General features: G+C 33.5%; 1 protein-coding gene across 4 annotated transcripts in view; it reads left to right on the top strand.

Annotated features, from left to right (window-relative positions):
* Positions 1-16,731, top strand: part of H (Hairless) — a 70,949-nt gene that overhangs the window by 7,621 nt on the left and 46,597 nt on the right. For all 4 annotated transcript variants that reach the window (XM_014435025.3, XM_014435024.3, XM_067049777.1 and 1 more), the window contains 2 exons: positions 1,538-1,666; positions 15,690-15,892. In XM_014435025.3, coding sequence (XP_014290511.1) covers positions 1,538-1,666; positions 15,690-15,892 — 332 coding nt within the window. The remainder of the gene's footprint in view (positions 1-1,537; positions 1,667-15,689; positions 15,893-16,731) is intronic.

Here is a 16,731-nt window from a genome sequence, read left to right as displayed (position 1 = left end):
ATGATTTAGTAACCATCGCTTCTTTCCAAATCGGGGCTGCATATAACATAATGGAGGGGACAACAGTAGCATTATATATAAATTAATATATTAATTTCAAGTGTTACAAAATAAGAATTTGGGCAGGGAAATGGGAGAGGACGGGTCTATGAATGGAGTAAAGAATATTAATGAGGAAAACTTATTTTTATTGAGTTACAATGTTTCAGGACTGGCCATGGGCAATCCTCTAGTTCCTGACCATTTCATTATTTTCTTTAATGATCTACTTAATTCTATAATTCCCTTTTTCCCCAATGACATCATTATCAAATAGTTTGTTGATGGCTTTATTGTCCTTAATTGTGATATTCTGTCTGCCTTTAACTCTTACACCAGTTGAATTTGAAATGAATGATTCCTTTTTTTTCTTTGACCTACTAAATAAAAAATCTTGCACATGTCCTCAGACTGATACACTAACTTTCTCCAGTAAACTTTTCAACTATCACTGCTAACATTTCTAACATCAAAAACTGTTGCCAAACATATCTATTACTGTCTTTCTCTGACCCCTTTCTCCATGAAAGTAAAATACTAATTAACAATTTTATTTTTAAAAACTTTAGAATTTATTTCTTAGGTCTAGGAATTAAGTTTAAAATTGGGAATTATATTAAGTGTTTAAATGTTTAACTGTGGTGCAGCTCAGTGTGCACCTTAGTGCTGGGGCTGTATATCTTGTCTGGGCTGCATCTATTTTGTAGGTCCAACCCTCCTGGTCCGTATCTATTAGGTAGCCTCCTTCCACCTGTAGGTGAAGTCTGTCATGAAGGGATAATTCTGTCCTATTTCTTTACAACTCCTTTCTCAATCAAGTCTTGTGTATATACAGTCGACTCTTGATAATTTGGATCTCAAGGAATTGTTGAAAAAGTGTAAATTAGCAAGAGTTCAAGTTTTCTAGAGTTGGGAAGGGAACAGATTCAGATATAAGAGAGTTTGATTAGAAGTACATATCTATACAAGATTTTTTAAATGAAAAAAATAATTTAAACAGGTATGGTACATAAGTATATAAAAACATAAAAATAAATGTTACTATTAAATGCTCATTTTAAAAAAAAAATCTGAATTTTTTTTAGTGAACGACTTCCACCTAGCATTGTCTTAATAAATTTTCAATAACGATGAGGCCTGAGAAGAAATCCTCATTTGTATCCTTCCTGATTGTGTAAAATATAGATAATGATTTCACCTCACAATGAGATGAGTTGTTCTTCTAGATTTGCTTACATCTACTTAAGTCTCATAAATCTACTGTCATGTTATATCCTTTGCCCAAACTATCTTAACTTGGTATTCCTCAGGATTGTTTTGTTGGCTTGATTATCCAAAACTTTGTGGAATGATGAATCAATATTATTTTCTAATTTTTATTACCTAATTGCAAAATAAAATTGAAAATTCTTGAAAATATGTTTTGATACCAGGATTATTAAAAAAAAAAAAGTTTTGGCCTTTAAAATGATTGATTACTCCAATTTTTTACTTTCAGATGGAAAGTTTATTCTTGAACTCTCTCATAGGAAAGATGGTGAAAAAGCTTGTTGGATTCCAGTCCCAAAGAAAACATATTGGCCATTAGTTAGTTCAGTTCGTCAAGAGAACTCGACAACTTTAAGTGGTAAGTTGGTTCTTTTTCAACTCATTAAATTTTTTTTTAAGCCTGTAATTGTTTATTTCATAATCAGATATTTTATATTGTATATATTTTTTATTCTACTAAACTTGTGAAATTCTTTGTGTTTTTAAAGAATAAAAGCATACTTTACTGTCATTTTTGTTTACTTAATGTTTTTCTTAATATTTATCCTGTCATCAGAAATAGTTTGTAATCCATCATGCCTCAATTCCCAACCATGCCTGATTAGTGATAGTTTACAGTAAATATGTTTAGAAAACTATACAATCAAAAAATTCTTGGCTTGATATTGAAAATTAGTATTTCCTGAATTACTGATTATGAAATTGATTATACTAGTTGTATAAAATTAAATAAACCACTTATATATTACTGATGAATTTGTAGCTTTAGGTGCCCCAGAACTTCCCCTTTCTCTAATGTTCAAATCCACTTCTAAGGAAGATATGTTTTACTCTTATTCAGGATTTGAACTGCTGAATTCTTATTCATTTGGTAGTCACTTGATGTCTCTAAAATATCTGGATTTTTGTTTTCCACAACACCCAACAAATCAAAGAGTATGAAGACTTAAAAAACAAAAAAAATTGGTGTTAGCACTTACTATGACTACTATTACTAATTTATTTGTTTGTTTATTTTAAAAGAATGTCAAAAATTAATTAAAATGTTATTTATTTTTATGTCAGTGTTCAACTTAATGTTATGAATTAAAAATTTGTTAATGTAAATTGCATCTACATTTTTAACATATAATATATATAAATGTGTGTGTGTTTTCTGGGAAATGGCTGAGTGCCGCCTCACTTTCTCTGCATGGTTTTTACGTTTCCATGCTACTAACGTCTTCTAGCCCTCTCTTCCTCTCTCAACCTTTTGAGGACTACTGTGGTGAATATCTTCACTTCGTTCTAATGCTGGTCTGATAGTAGCATATAGCTCATCACGTTCTCTGGTGTGACATCTCCTCCACACACTCTCTCCAATTCACTTCTTTCTGCTGCAAAGCGAATGCAAGTGAAAAACACGTGCTCCACGGTTTCCTCGACAGTCTGACATCCTGGGCATTGTGCGGTATTGTCCAGTTTGAAGCGGTACTGGTAGGCTCTAAAGCATCCATGTTCGGTCAACAATTGGGTTATATAAAAATCCACCTCCCCATGTTGGCGACCATACTATTTGTCCACATCGGGTATTAACCTGTGAGTCCACCTCCCGGAATCTGCAGCCTCCCAACGCTGCTGCCACTAGTCGATGGTTATTTTTCGCTCTTCTTCTCTGGAAAAGTGCAAGCGTTGTCCATAGTGCCTGCTTCTTTCTTCAACAAGGAGTTCCACAGGTGGCATTCGGGCTATCATGCACACCGCTTCGTAGGAAACAGTTCGAAAAGCGCTAACTGTCCTTAAACAAACTCTGCAATAAACTGAAACCATCTGTCTCCTGTATGATTTAGTAACCATCGCTTCTTTCCAAATCGGGGCTGCATATAACATAATGGAGGGGACAACAGTAGCCAGAAGCCTTCAGCTACCTTCTTTGGGACCTCCGACGTTTGGCATAAGGCGTGACAAAAAGGATGCTACTTTAGCAGATTTGGCGCTAATATACTCCTCGTTAATATTAAAGCGGAGACATGCATCGATCATGACTCCTAGGTATTTTAAGCTGGCAGATCGACTTGCACGGTTAGGGACTAGCCAACCACAGCCGCTTCTTCCTATCACCATGGACATGACGAAAGAAATGGCCCGAAGCACTATCACTGAAAGAGCAGAGGAAAGGAGTAGAGGAGAATGTGGGGGCAAGAATTGGGCGACATTGCTAGATCCTAAGAGGCGCCCTCCATTGACTTTACCAAGAGGAGTGTCAGTGGCATGCTTCAGGTTGGCTACTGGACATAACTATTTACGGCACCACCTGAAGAGAATAGGAGTGACTGAATCTTCAGACTGCGTCCTGTGTGGAATTGGTGAGATGACTGGCGATCACATATTAGTATATGCGGCAACGGCGGACTTGATTACAGACAGGCGTTACATCAGCAGAGCTAAACTATACTGGGCTGTTCAAAACAAAATGGCAGAAATGCCTCCTTTGGCGTAGGAAAAAAAAAAATATATTTTGTATAATTCTTACCTCTATAATATTATATTTCATCTTCTATTGTTATCAATCAACTACTATTTACTTCTATTGTTATCAACTACTTTCTACTTAATTCATTGTTATGTATATTTCCAAATTTGTTTGTTTATTATTTTCCTCTATTTTTATGTTTCTCTGAGCGATGTTTGTTGTCTCTTTTTTTCTTTTTAGCCATGATGAAGGTCTAAAATTCAGGTCCAAACATCAGGACAAATAAATATGGTTTTTGTTTATTTCCTGATCGCAGTTCTGACCATCGTCTCCTCATAATAGCTTGTTAGTAATAGAAAAAGTGTCTTAGGAATAACTAAAAAAAACTAGTTGAAGGACTAGTGTACCACTGCTCTTGCGCTCTTCATACAAAGTAAAGCCATTTTATCCGAAATCCCCGATATCGGTTAATTACCCGCTAAGGTAAAAAATACTCTAAAATCGCGTATAAAGACCTGCATTGCCAGCACTGCCAATAGGGCAGTAGTGCCTTTCACATAGAGTGAGTTTTGACATGTTTTGCCTTGTCTCCTCCCAGGTTACCTATATACCTATTGCAGTGACAAAGTACTGTTGTCATGTTTGTCAACAACACCGTTATACTTTTCAAAAACGTAAATACATTCCAAAACTAACAAATAAAATATGGAAAGTATTTGAAAAATATGAACAAAGTAATTTAAAATTGTGAATGTATAATAATATTAAACTAGATAAACATATAACCAACATAAAGTACAAGATGGAAGAAAACAAAATAAAATAGAAAAAAATAAATAAAATAATAACATTAAACTAGATAAACATATAACCAACACAAAGTACAAGATAGAAAAAACAAAATAAAATAAAATGTAACGATAGGTACTATGTTGGAGAAACTCTTAATTAATCGTAGATTTCAAAAGAAATAAAAGTAAAAATGACGAAGAAGTCAAAAGAAGACATTGAAGTTATGAAAAATAACCATTGGTAGATATATTGGGTTTTCAATGTGAGTTCATCTAGTTCTTATAAAGAAACACAAAGACAGGAAGAAAAGCATTTATTTTAACAATTTCATATTTATGTCTGAAGTACAGAACACTTAGTCTTCTCGAGCCTTCTCGTGTCCCTGTCACCGTTGCGTTGTCTCTTCCTGATGTCTCCAGCTACTGCTGGAGTGCAAGGTCCAACAGAACCCTTATTGAGCAAGTACTAAAAGGAGGAAAAAAAAATTAATGAATATGACACTCAACATACAATCTGACACTAATTTTTATTCATTTAAGATTTAAAATTCAAAAATCAATAAATTTATTCCACTTGCTCAGATCGCTTCATGAAGCCCTTAGCCCTCTCAAGCTAATATGGCCATCTCAAAAATGTCTACCTCGAACCAACTTTGTCTGCGTGATAGCCTGCCTGCTCACTTCTCGAAAATTTACTTTAATGCTTCTCTGGTCTGCCGCACTCTCTCCAACCATGGTCTCTCATAAATGTGAAAATTCAAATATAAATATAAAATATTACGCATTATCCAGGGTGCGACCCATATCAGTTTCTAGTTCAATCACAAAATTCCAACTTACCATGCCAGAGTGAGGTCTTCAAGTCCCGCATGAGGCTAGCCATCTGCCGAGTCATCGCATTGATGGTTTCAGGCTGTAGTCATGTGTACTCTGAAAGATGTTGCAAGATTGTTTTGTTGACCGATGAGGGCAAGAATGAGCTTTGGCGGTTTTCTGAAAGTGTTGGGCTGTGGCGTGAACTTGCGGATGGTAACGTCGGTAGCATCCTGGATAGTGGTGGTTATGACCATCCACCTCCTACGATGTCCGTAGTGGCGTAACCACAGGGAGAGTTTCTGTGACACTGGACCTGTATCCTTTCCAGTCGGCCTTGTGGAGTAGGTGGTGTGGCTGGTGTACCTTCGAATGTATAAAGTACAGGTCGGTGATCAGACGGTCCATATACCAGAACTTGGCAGTCTGTAACCGTATGGAGATCTCTAGTCAGGAGTAGGTCCAGCGTTGAAGTCCTCGGCAGCAATCTTCCTCCGACCTATCGGAGTGGAGCAAACGTTTCGTCGAGCAATATTTATTTCTTTTTTTTGTGTAAATTAGTTTTATTGTTATTTCCATAATGTATCAAAATATTTTATTTTTATCTGAAAGGCCTTTTTATTTTTACTTGTATATATTGTTTATGTTAGTTTTTAAAAAACGCGCCTTGGATTAATCATTTATTGTTAAATGTTTTCATAATTTTGGTCCTCCTAGGATATAGAAATTTATTTGAAATTTCGTTCATGATAATTTTATTGTTTGTATTAAAGTAGTTTTAAGGTAAGTAATGGGGCCCAAAGCGGATAAAAATAGAATTCAGTTGTCTGAGCTTGAAGATGTGTTAGAGGATTTAGCTCAGGACATAAAAGATACTAGGAATATTGGGTTTTCCTGGTCAGAAAATCCTGAAAAAATAAATTTATTTAAAGCTCGATTATCTAGGTTAGATAGCATTTATGACAAATTTCAGGGGTGTCTTAAAGAAGCAAAATATTTAGCAAAAATTTTGGAAGATGAATCTATCTCGCGATTTGACCTTTTTCGATCCGAGACTAGAAATGTGTATTACGAGGATTTGTCATTTGGGAGCGCTGGGGAAACAACCGCCGCCAGTCAATCAGTGATCAAAAATAGTAATCAGTTGGAATTTGAACCGCGCATTAAATTACCGACCATAAATCTACCCACATTTAATGGACAAATTTCTGATTGGGTTTCGTTCAAAGACACATTTATTTCATTAATTCATAATAATGTAAACTTGAGTGAAATACAAAAATTTCATTACCTCAAGTCCGCTTTAAAGGGTACAGCACTACAATCTATAGCGGCTATTCTGACAACTTCTGATGGTTATGAACAAGCCTGGGGAGCTCTGGTACAGAAGTATGACAATAAACGAATTCATGCCACTAATTATTTAATTAATGTCTTCGGGTTTAAACCTATAATGAAATTTGAATACCGATCATTAGAAAATTTTGCTGAGATCGTGTTAGAGAGTGCGACAGCTTTTAGAAATATAAATCTTAAGGACCCTTCCTGATTCATATTGTTGACGTTCTGTCTGAGATTGTGAGATGTTAAATCACGTGAGCGTTTTGAAACTGAATTTGGATCTGTAGCGGACATACCAACCTTTGAAGATTTTTCCAATTTTATCCAACGTCAATGCATACAATTGCAAACTGACAACCTAACTTCGAATTTCGGTTTAAATGTGCAACATCCACCGCCCCACAGGTTTCAAAATATTACGAAAAGGGTCTTAATGTCCACTGATGTGTCCATAACACATAATAGTTGTCCTTTGTGCCGAGAAAGACACCACTTGTATAGGTGCCCACGCTTTCGCTCAATGGAACCTAAACAACGGTTTGATAAAATTCAACCACTAAATTTATGTTATAACTGTTTAATGCTAAGTCATTACGCCAATAGATGCCCTAGCTCTAGTTCTTGTAATTAATGCAAAAGGCGACATCATTCGTTGTTGCATTTTTCAACATCTACTTGTAGGTGGACGAATGACAGAGGTAGGAAAGTTCTTAACACTTCTTCCTCCCGAAATAATAATGTATTAGAGTCAGATCCTTCCTCAGAAAATATGCCAGATTCTGACAAAATAACTAGGGACTCAAAGGGTTCAGTTTTGTCATCCCTATCCGAGTCCAGTGTCTCAGTCCTATTAGGTACCGCGATAGCTAGAATTGAGGACCATAATGGGCAATACTTACCTATAAGAATTTTGATTGACTGTGGATCACAGCGATCGTTTATAACCTCAGCCTGCGCTCAAAGTTTGGGTTTAGAGCAGAGTGTTAACCTGCAGCCTTTGCATGGTTTCCGCGATAACCCAATAAAAAGTGGGAAGTTTCAGTCGCGTTTCACCTTAGTGCCCCAGCACTCATTCCATCCTCGTCTTAAAACAAATGCTGTGATCATTCCAAAGATTACTGATAAGATTTCATCTTGCCCAATCCCTAATGTGATGCACAAACATTTTCAACAGTATTACTTGGCTGATAAAACGTTTAGGAAACCGGGTCCCATTTTTTATTGGGTGGTGATTTATTCAGACATATGCTATTGGGCGATTGTATAAGTCAAGAGGGTTACCCCGATACCCATGTGTCATGGCGTCAGATATATGCCAAATGTACCTTCAAATACTTATGCAGCCAGATGATGTACCCTATCAACATTTTTTATTCCGATTTGATGCATCTGAACCAATCATGGAATATCAATTAAACCGTGTTACTTTTGGGCTATCTTGTTCACCATTCTTAGCCATTAGGGTAATTTGTCAGTTGGTACATGATGAAGGATCCTCATATCCTAAATCATCTGTCGTCCTGAAAGATAACATATACGTGGATGATATCCTAACTGGAGCGAATACTTTTAATGAAGCCCTCAAACTTCAGAAAGAGTTGATTGAATTACTCAAATGGGGTGGGTCCACTTTGAAAAAATGGACGAGTGACTCTCCAGACCTGTTAATTCCATTCAGTTACAGTCAACAAGAAGCTTATAAATTTTCGGAGCGAAATAAACAATGGGTCAAAGAAATGGGAATACCGTGGGATCCTGGAATACAGTGGGACTGCCTAATATATCATATTCAAACTTTAAACCAGTTTTGACCAAAAGTGGCATCATATTTGGTGTTTCTCGAAGTTGTGACCTCTGTCAGTAATTTTTAAGGCAAAGTCCTATTCACAATAGCTATGAAGAGGACTTGTTAAGTGGGTACAGTCCTGTTTCACCTGTAATAGCTAAAGGTTATAGGGAATCCTTCAATTCTCTTTTGCTAGTACACTGAACTTGAATACCCGTTGCGTGTTTCTTCGAAAACACATCCATGCTGCAAATAATGGGATTCACTTATGGATCAGGAATCGGATATGTAACCACAATCTATTAAAGATTTCAGTATGAAAAGAGCTTATAGAATAGAAACAGATTTAGTTATAGTTACAAAAACTCGATTAGGATCATCAAAGACAATACCCATCCTAATAAGTGGGGTTGTGTGCTGCCCTTTTGGTTGCACAAATTAGGTAATGTGTTAGCATTAGCAAAAGGAAATGGAAACTTAGAACGTCCCTATTTGCGGACAGCGAGGGACTCTCAGGGTGGGCGGTCCCTGGCCCTTCAATTCATTTATAGCCTATCTAAATAGTAGTTTATTGAATGAATCAAATGTCTCTCTATTGTATTAGACATTCTGAGAGAATTGTAGAAATCTTTCCTGGATCTAATAGTAAAGTAAGGGTAATCAAATAAAAAAAACAGCGAAGTGGGTTTTTGTACGCCATAATATTTAATTACCTTGTAAATAATTGTAAATAGTATTTGAGTTTTATTAGTATTTAATTTAGTTACATTTATTTTTATTTGTATTGTTTTATTAAGATTTGGTTATTTGAAAAGAAAAATGTGTAATTATATTTGTTTGTAATAATGAGTAATAGAGGCAGTTGCTAGGGGTTGAGAATCGTGTCTAAGAGGTTGCCTAGCAACGGGCTGACCATCTTAGTTTTTTATAGCAGTTCCGACTAATTAGTGGCCCTGGTAGCGTCATTAGCAGCCCTGTCTGCGTTTGGTTGATATTATTTTATTTGACATTTTTTGAGTGTACTTGTCGTCAGAACAGTTCAGAACCAAACCACTTCTGTTTTGATTTTAATATGAGTTCCAATTAATTAAGTAATTAGTGGCCAACCCATGAACCCAAGGAATGTGTGTAACCAGCCCTGTCTGCGTTCATTTTGTCGGTTCACCTAATACAATACAATACAAAGTGAAGAACTTTAAAAAAAACTTGACATGGTGAACCATACAAAATGCTTATATTCATCAACACTCAAACTGGGAACAATGTTTAGGTAAATAATTTTGGCTAATTAATTATTCATAATGAAAACCATTAATAAGGCCAAGCCCAGTGATTACTTGTATTCACTTTATTGTAATGTATTCACTTATTCTTTTAAAAAACTTAGTACAATCTGAGATTTTCTTTATACTACCTTAAAAAATGAACAATCTCGTTTGTCCTTTTATAGAATATTGTACTATAAAGAGTTCAGTATAGGCCTGATCAGGAAAAAACCCAATAGTGTACGGTAAATAACCTAGTTGATGATGTGATCACTGATAGCTTATTATATAAAATGGAAGCATTCTATTTAACATTTGCTCTGAAGCTCATCTTCAAAGTAATCTCTGATACAAATGCTAACCGCTCTGTCCCAAACAAGTGCCACATAACCGATATTCAATACAAATATGAACTACAAAATACACAGGAAGTTTATATAATTAAAGAAAATTAACTTGTAGCGAGAGGAGCAAGAAGTTCAGCTCCAATCCCCTAGAGCGCAGCACCTCGAGCCTCACCGAAGCTCTCAAATTTATAAACTCTATTGTTTTATAAAAACATATTGTCAAGTAGATATATTAAGACCACTTCTAGGTTTCAGAGACATGGACTAGGCCTCTAAATAAGCACCTTAATGAAGGCCAAATCGATCTTTGATCCAGCCTTGTCCTAGGTCTAGTCTTTGCACGGTTGGCGTACACTCTACTTGAGTTAGCTTCAGTTCATTGCCGATTCTGTTCTCTAATGAGTTGTTTTTGATTTACGATAACCCATGACTATGGCTTCTCTCCTTCAATCCTCTTCTTCATCTTGAAGACCAGTAAGGTAACCACCACCCCTAATCACCCTGACAAGTGACTTGTCGATGTTGTCTTATCACTCACTCCTAAGAGTGAGAGTCCAACTAGGAGGTTAGTTGGTCTTAGACGGCTCTCCAATCTGATAACCACTCTACAGAAGGCCCTCAACATGGCGTATTCAGTTATTTATAGAGAGGGTTGAAGGTAGGGTAACAGTTCTAGTTGCCGAGGTGAAGCGGACGGACTAGTAAGCTGATAGGTAGCAGTTCTAGTTTCGTATAATGAATGCCCCAGTTTCGTGCATTATTTCGGTATCGTTTATTTATTATTTTATCAACATTGTTAAGTATTATATACAAAATTAATAATATGTAAAAATAACTATATGTTTTTATAAAACAATATAGTTTATAAATTTGAGAGCTTCAGTGAGGCTTGAGGTGCTGCACTCTGGTTGATTGGAGCTGAACTTCTTGGTCCTCTCACTACAAACTAAATTTTAAAAAGTTTTAATGAAAGACTCAGATGTCATATATTGTTATAAAATACTCTCAGCAGCAAAAAAACCAGACACTTAATATTTTTTATTTTTAAGGTGGATTATGAGTAACGTGTTGATATTTGTGTGTAATTTGGTTAGTACAAAGTAGGTGTTGCATTTAAATATCCTTTCAGGATTAAAATAATAGGAAATAATCGCTCGTTTATCTTGAGACTTCTTTATCATACTCAACTTTTCTCAAATGTTGGTAGGTTTTTGTATCTATTAACATCTTTAATTGGTTCACCACACGTTTCTTGGGATTAACAAAAATCATTTTTCTATTCTGGTCAAGGATAATGGTTCTTTCAAGTGAAGAAATAGATAACCTGAGCCAATGCCTCGGCAAGAGAGCCACACCCCAATTTGACAATCGATTTACATGCTCTCAGTATTGAGAGATCAACATTTATCTGTACCTGAGGTTTGAGATTACAGGCTTCAAATGGCATGTAATTCCCATCTTAGATCTGACATCACACACTGTAGACTGAGGAAAATATCAACAGTGGGGTCTCTTTTTATTGTAAAGAAGGGTGATTTGCCTATTAGTAGTTTTATTCTCAGGCAAGTCTCACTTCAGTTTGCACCTTTCAGAAGGTCAAGACAGAGTGTAGAGACAACCAGGAAAGCAATTCGCCTAATGTATAGTAACTTGAGGCTACTTGAACCCAAGCCGACAGAAATAAGAGGAACATGGTTAAGTGCTAGCTTTAGTGCTACTACCTTCTGTAGAGATTGTGAATCATGTTCGTTTCCATAAACAGAGACATACATGTAAATTATGAGAGACAATCATTTATTGTTTGGAGAGGAATATTTTTCCATGCTCATACTAAAATGATTTTGTTGGAAGATTGCTTATTGACCGTGTCTAATAATTAATGGAATATGGTCTGAGTGCGGTCAAATAAAACTCAAATAGTAATAACTATTTTAATTAAGCCAACATTTCGCTCCACGTTGCAGGGCTTCATCAGGGCTGTTTTGACATAAGTCAAAGTCAGAGTGAAAGTGAAAATGATTTTGATTGATAAAGGAGCTGTGATTAGAAGAGGTACATTAAAAGGCTGTGATCCCACACTGCAGGACATTCTGTTATAATTTTATATTTATCTATTCTATTATTGACATTTTTCTCTATTCTATTATTTTATCTATTTTTTTCTCAAATTAACTTTTGCTTCCGCCATTAGAAGTCAATTATTTATGTTATTAAATCTATAAATGCTATTGTTTTTGTTATTAACTTTTCTTTTTCTTTTCTTTTAAGAATTATTATTCATATTCATCTATTTATATTATTTTTTATTTATAAGTCATCGTTATTATTCACAGTTGTTCAATATTTTTAGCATTGTAAATAGTTAGGGGTGTCTTTTGCATGAGGCCATACCCCCCCCCCTCATAATCAATTGTTGAAAAAATCTTACTGTTATATTAACCATGTAAGGCAGACCAGCCTTGTAAGGGCCTGCTTCATAATAAAGTACAAACTAATCTTTTAGATTTATCTTAATTCAATTACACGGACTTGTACAATAGTAACTTGTACTTTAGTATTTTTTAATTTTTGTAATATCACTAATAGTCATCCCTATCATGAAAAAAATAAGTTTTAGTATTATTCCCACACTAGTTTCTACACTTGTACTGTTAACTAATACTATTAGCTTTCATTATGAAACAGGGCCCAGGCTGATCTGGTATTGAATAAAACATAAAAATTTCTAATTTTAATATTTCTATATTCTCATACTGTTTTCAAGTTCTTATATTACATTTTCTTTATTAATTCTTATATACCTATATTATCTGTTATTTTCTTATGTTACTTGTTATTTTGTGCCTTCTTTTAATCATTGTGGTTGTTATTTTGTTTTTTGTTCTTAGCCCTGATGAAGGCCTGAAATTCTGGCCGAACAAGCACTAATAAATAAGTTTAACTTGTTTGTGTTAGCTGACTGCACCCCCAACCATCTTCTCATATTTATGTTATTCATTTCAAATAATTACAGCGATGTTATTGTGTCTCAAGATGTATTAGTTGTGAATTGATTTTTGATATTCGTACTTTGGTGACCTCTTGGTAACTGCTATGGTTGGCAAAAATGACAAGAAGGACTTCTTATCATATTAGTTTCTCCCACTACTATCAACACCAGGGCCCTGTTTCTTAATGAAAGCTAATAGTATTAGTTAATAGTACAAGTGTTGAAACTAGTGTGGTAATTATACTAATACTTATTTTTTTCATGATAGGGATGACTATTATTGATATTACAGGAATTAAAAAATACTAAAGTACAAGTTACTACTGTACAAGTCAGTGTAATTGAATTAAGTTAAATCTAAAAGACTAATAGTATTAGTTTGTACTTTATTATGAAACAGGGCCCAGGACCGCAAGTACAGAAGTTTTATTGCTGGTCCATATCTACCATAAGGATTGTGTCTCCTTAGATTGAAAAGAAAAAAAATAGATTGATATGTAAAGGAAAAGAGAACTGAGTCATTTAGGATAACTATCGAGGTACATATTTATGACAATGAGGGAATTACCCAAACAAAATCTGCCTAATGATCAGATATTCTATTTACATTATGGTGAAAAAATTAAGGTGGATTTAAAACCAGAATTTAGATGTTGATTATTAATTTGAGAAGAACTTATGACCCCTCAGAGCTTAACTCCATAAGACTAGAGAGGAGTTGAACTACCTCAAAAACTTATCTTATTCAAGATGTCGTGCCCCCCTGGTAAAATTAAAGTGAAGGTTTTGTCAAAGGAGGTATTATTGGACTGTGATAAGTTGATCCATCATTCCTCCCCCCCTTTTTAAAGAATAATGATTCTTCCTTCTGCAAAGCATAATAATTGTTAAGAAATCTGTATTATACACTGAAGTGACAAACTTTTACAGAAAGGTTAAAAAAACTATCCATAATCTTTAAAGCTTTATGTTATGAATGATTACACCATCCAAATGGTGCCAATTTTCAGATACCTTGGCTGATTTGTTTATATAAATCTAGATGTAGTTCTGAAATAATCTGTAAACTGTATTAAGAAAAACAATTTGGAAGAAAGATGTGATATACTGTAAACCAAAGATCATAAACAGTTGCTCAGTAAATGAAGAACAACTTAATACAACTGCTGTGCTAATTTAAAGTGCACAATAATGACTGAATACTTAGATATATTTATTATTATTAGTAGTATTCCTTCAATCAGCAAATTGAAAGAACTTTTTTGGGGATTGGTTACCAGGAGGATTATCTGTTTTTTTCTGCTCGAGTTAAAAAATTAAATAACACAAAAAATAATTTCTTTTGATGGTTCAAAATAACATTTTACTTTATACAAGTTCTTATAAGGGTATTTGATAAAACAGGAAAAAAAAAAATAGGTATTCTGTAATTGGCTTACAATTTTTAATGAAAAATAACCATGTCTTTCATGTATCTTTAAAAGGAAAAATAAATTTTTAATTAAACACTTGTTTATGATCCTGTGGATCTATTGTAGAGAATATTTTTTTCCATAGTTAAAAATTTAATTTATGACAGAAATAATCAATTCCAGCCTATTTAACTATAAATGACGGTACTCTAGTTTGTAAAATACAGTGGGAACCAATAAATGTTTAGGTTCATTCAAATTAGTGCTATCACTCTATCTAAGTTGTGGTTTATTGCCTTCTAAATTAGGCCTTTTTCATCTGTGATGTATAGAAAATTTGTTATCATTATTTTTTATTTTTGTTTTATAGCACTTGATTACCTTTTATATTGTAGAGTAATCTGTACACTGAAATGCTTTCACAAGCCTTAAGGAATAATGCTTTCGATTGAAAATATCATTTATACTACATAATTTTCAGACTTATTACGTCCAATTGCTTTCATGCTCCTTATAAGGTCTTAATTTCTCGGGATTTAAATTTCTTGTTGCGTTCTTGATCAACAAACACAAGTCAAATTTTACATAATTTTGTATGTAGCATTATTATATCTAAAAATTTACTTTTTTTTTTTTTTTTACAAATTTTCCTCTTGACATGGTATATGATAATGATATATAATAATTTTACATAATAAAGTTAGAAAGAAAATTAGTATATATTAATTACTGAATTTAAACTGTAACTGTGATATTCTGAAGGTAAAATTGAAATCTTGGGTTCTTAGTTTTTATGAGTAGTTATAGCATCATGCTTAAATTATATATATTAAGTATTTGAATATTCATAATTATTTTTTCAAATACTTGTACATATTAAAAAAAAAAAAACATTTTAATCATTCAGGATATTTGATGATCTGAATGATAAGATTTTTAGTGCGGAAAGTTCTTTTTTTATGAAAATAATTATAAGTTCCTTGGACTATAATATATTTAAAATTTATAGAGACTAGGACATGTATTTATTAGAAAACATATGTATTTAATGTATTTTTTATCCCTTAACACATTTTCCTCACACACTGTTTTGTTCAAATCTTGATATGTGTTAAGGAATAAAACGCATATTATTTGCTATTCTATTCATTGTTTTCTATGTTAAAAATGCATTTGGTATATTAGTTTCAGATGATAGCTCATCAGTGCAGTCATCTCCATGGCAAAGAGATCATTGCTGGAAGCAACCTAATCCTAGACCTAATTTAGGGCAAGATTTAGAATTCTATTTTGTGCGTAATAATCGCCAACCTGTTTATTCATACGAGGCTCTTAAATTAAAGCGAAGAAGACCGTTTGATTTGGATACAGTCATGGAACCTCTTCTAGTAAGTTTTTAATCATATTTATAGGAGTTGAGTGGGTGTGTTCCTTTTTTGTACCAAATTCCACTATAAAACATTGCCTTTACATTATGTTAGTACTTTCTACTTAGATTTTTTAAAAAATATAATGTCAAATAAAGGATGTTTAGCAGGTATATGAGAAACATGTGTGGAGACTGATAATTCTTTTAATGATAATTTTTTCCCTTCCCTAATCCTACTAGAATATTAAAATATAGAGAAAGTTCTTTGCTGGGCAAATACTTTTTTCCATTTTTAATTTAATTGAAATTCCTACAGGACTAGTGTTAATTTATCTCAAATTGGTTGTTAATACATTTATATACATAATATTTTAATACATTTATTAACGTTATTACATTTTACATTATTTATTTTTAATTATATTATTTCAATTTCTTGATTGAGACAAGGTAATTATTTATTAAATAAATCAAAAATTCGTATCCAGTTTTGTCTCAACACTTTATTTTTCACCAGTCCAACGTTTCGGCCATTCTAGCCATCTTCAAGGACATCTAAATATTTAACAGCTTATATTATATCTTTATTTTTAATACTTATAAAAACAACATTATTCACTATATAATATAACATACCTTCAATATATTTCTTCCTCACATTAATTTAAAGTTTTTTTTGCAGGCTATTCTGCCCAGGTCATTTTCTTTATTATAAGTTAAAAGCCTATTCAAACAGTCTATTATTAGAGAGTCGTATTTATTATTAATAAGCTTACTAAGCTTAAGTCTAGTTACCTATTTTTTAAAATTTAAAATCATTAATATTTAATTTTTCTTATATAAGATTATCCACAATTA

This window comes from Halyomorpha halys, unplaced genomic scaffold (genome assembly GCF_000696795.3).
Source record: "Halyomorpha halys isolate HHAL.00 unplaced genomic scaffold, Hhal_1.1 Scaffold1492.1, whole genome shotgun sequence".
Classification (NCBI taxonomy): Eukaryota; Metazoa; Arthropoda; class Insecta; order Hemiptera; family Pentatomidae; genus Halyomorpha; species Halyomorpha halys.
This window is presented reverse-complemented; position numbering and strand designations above follow the sequence as displayed.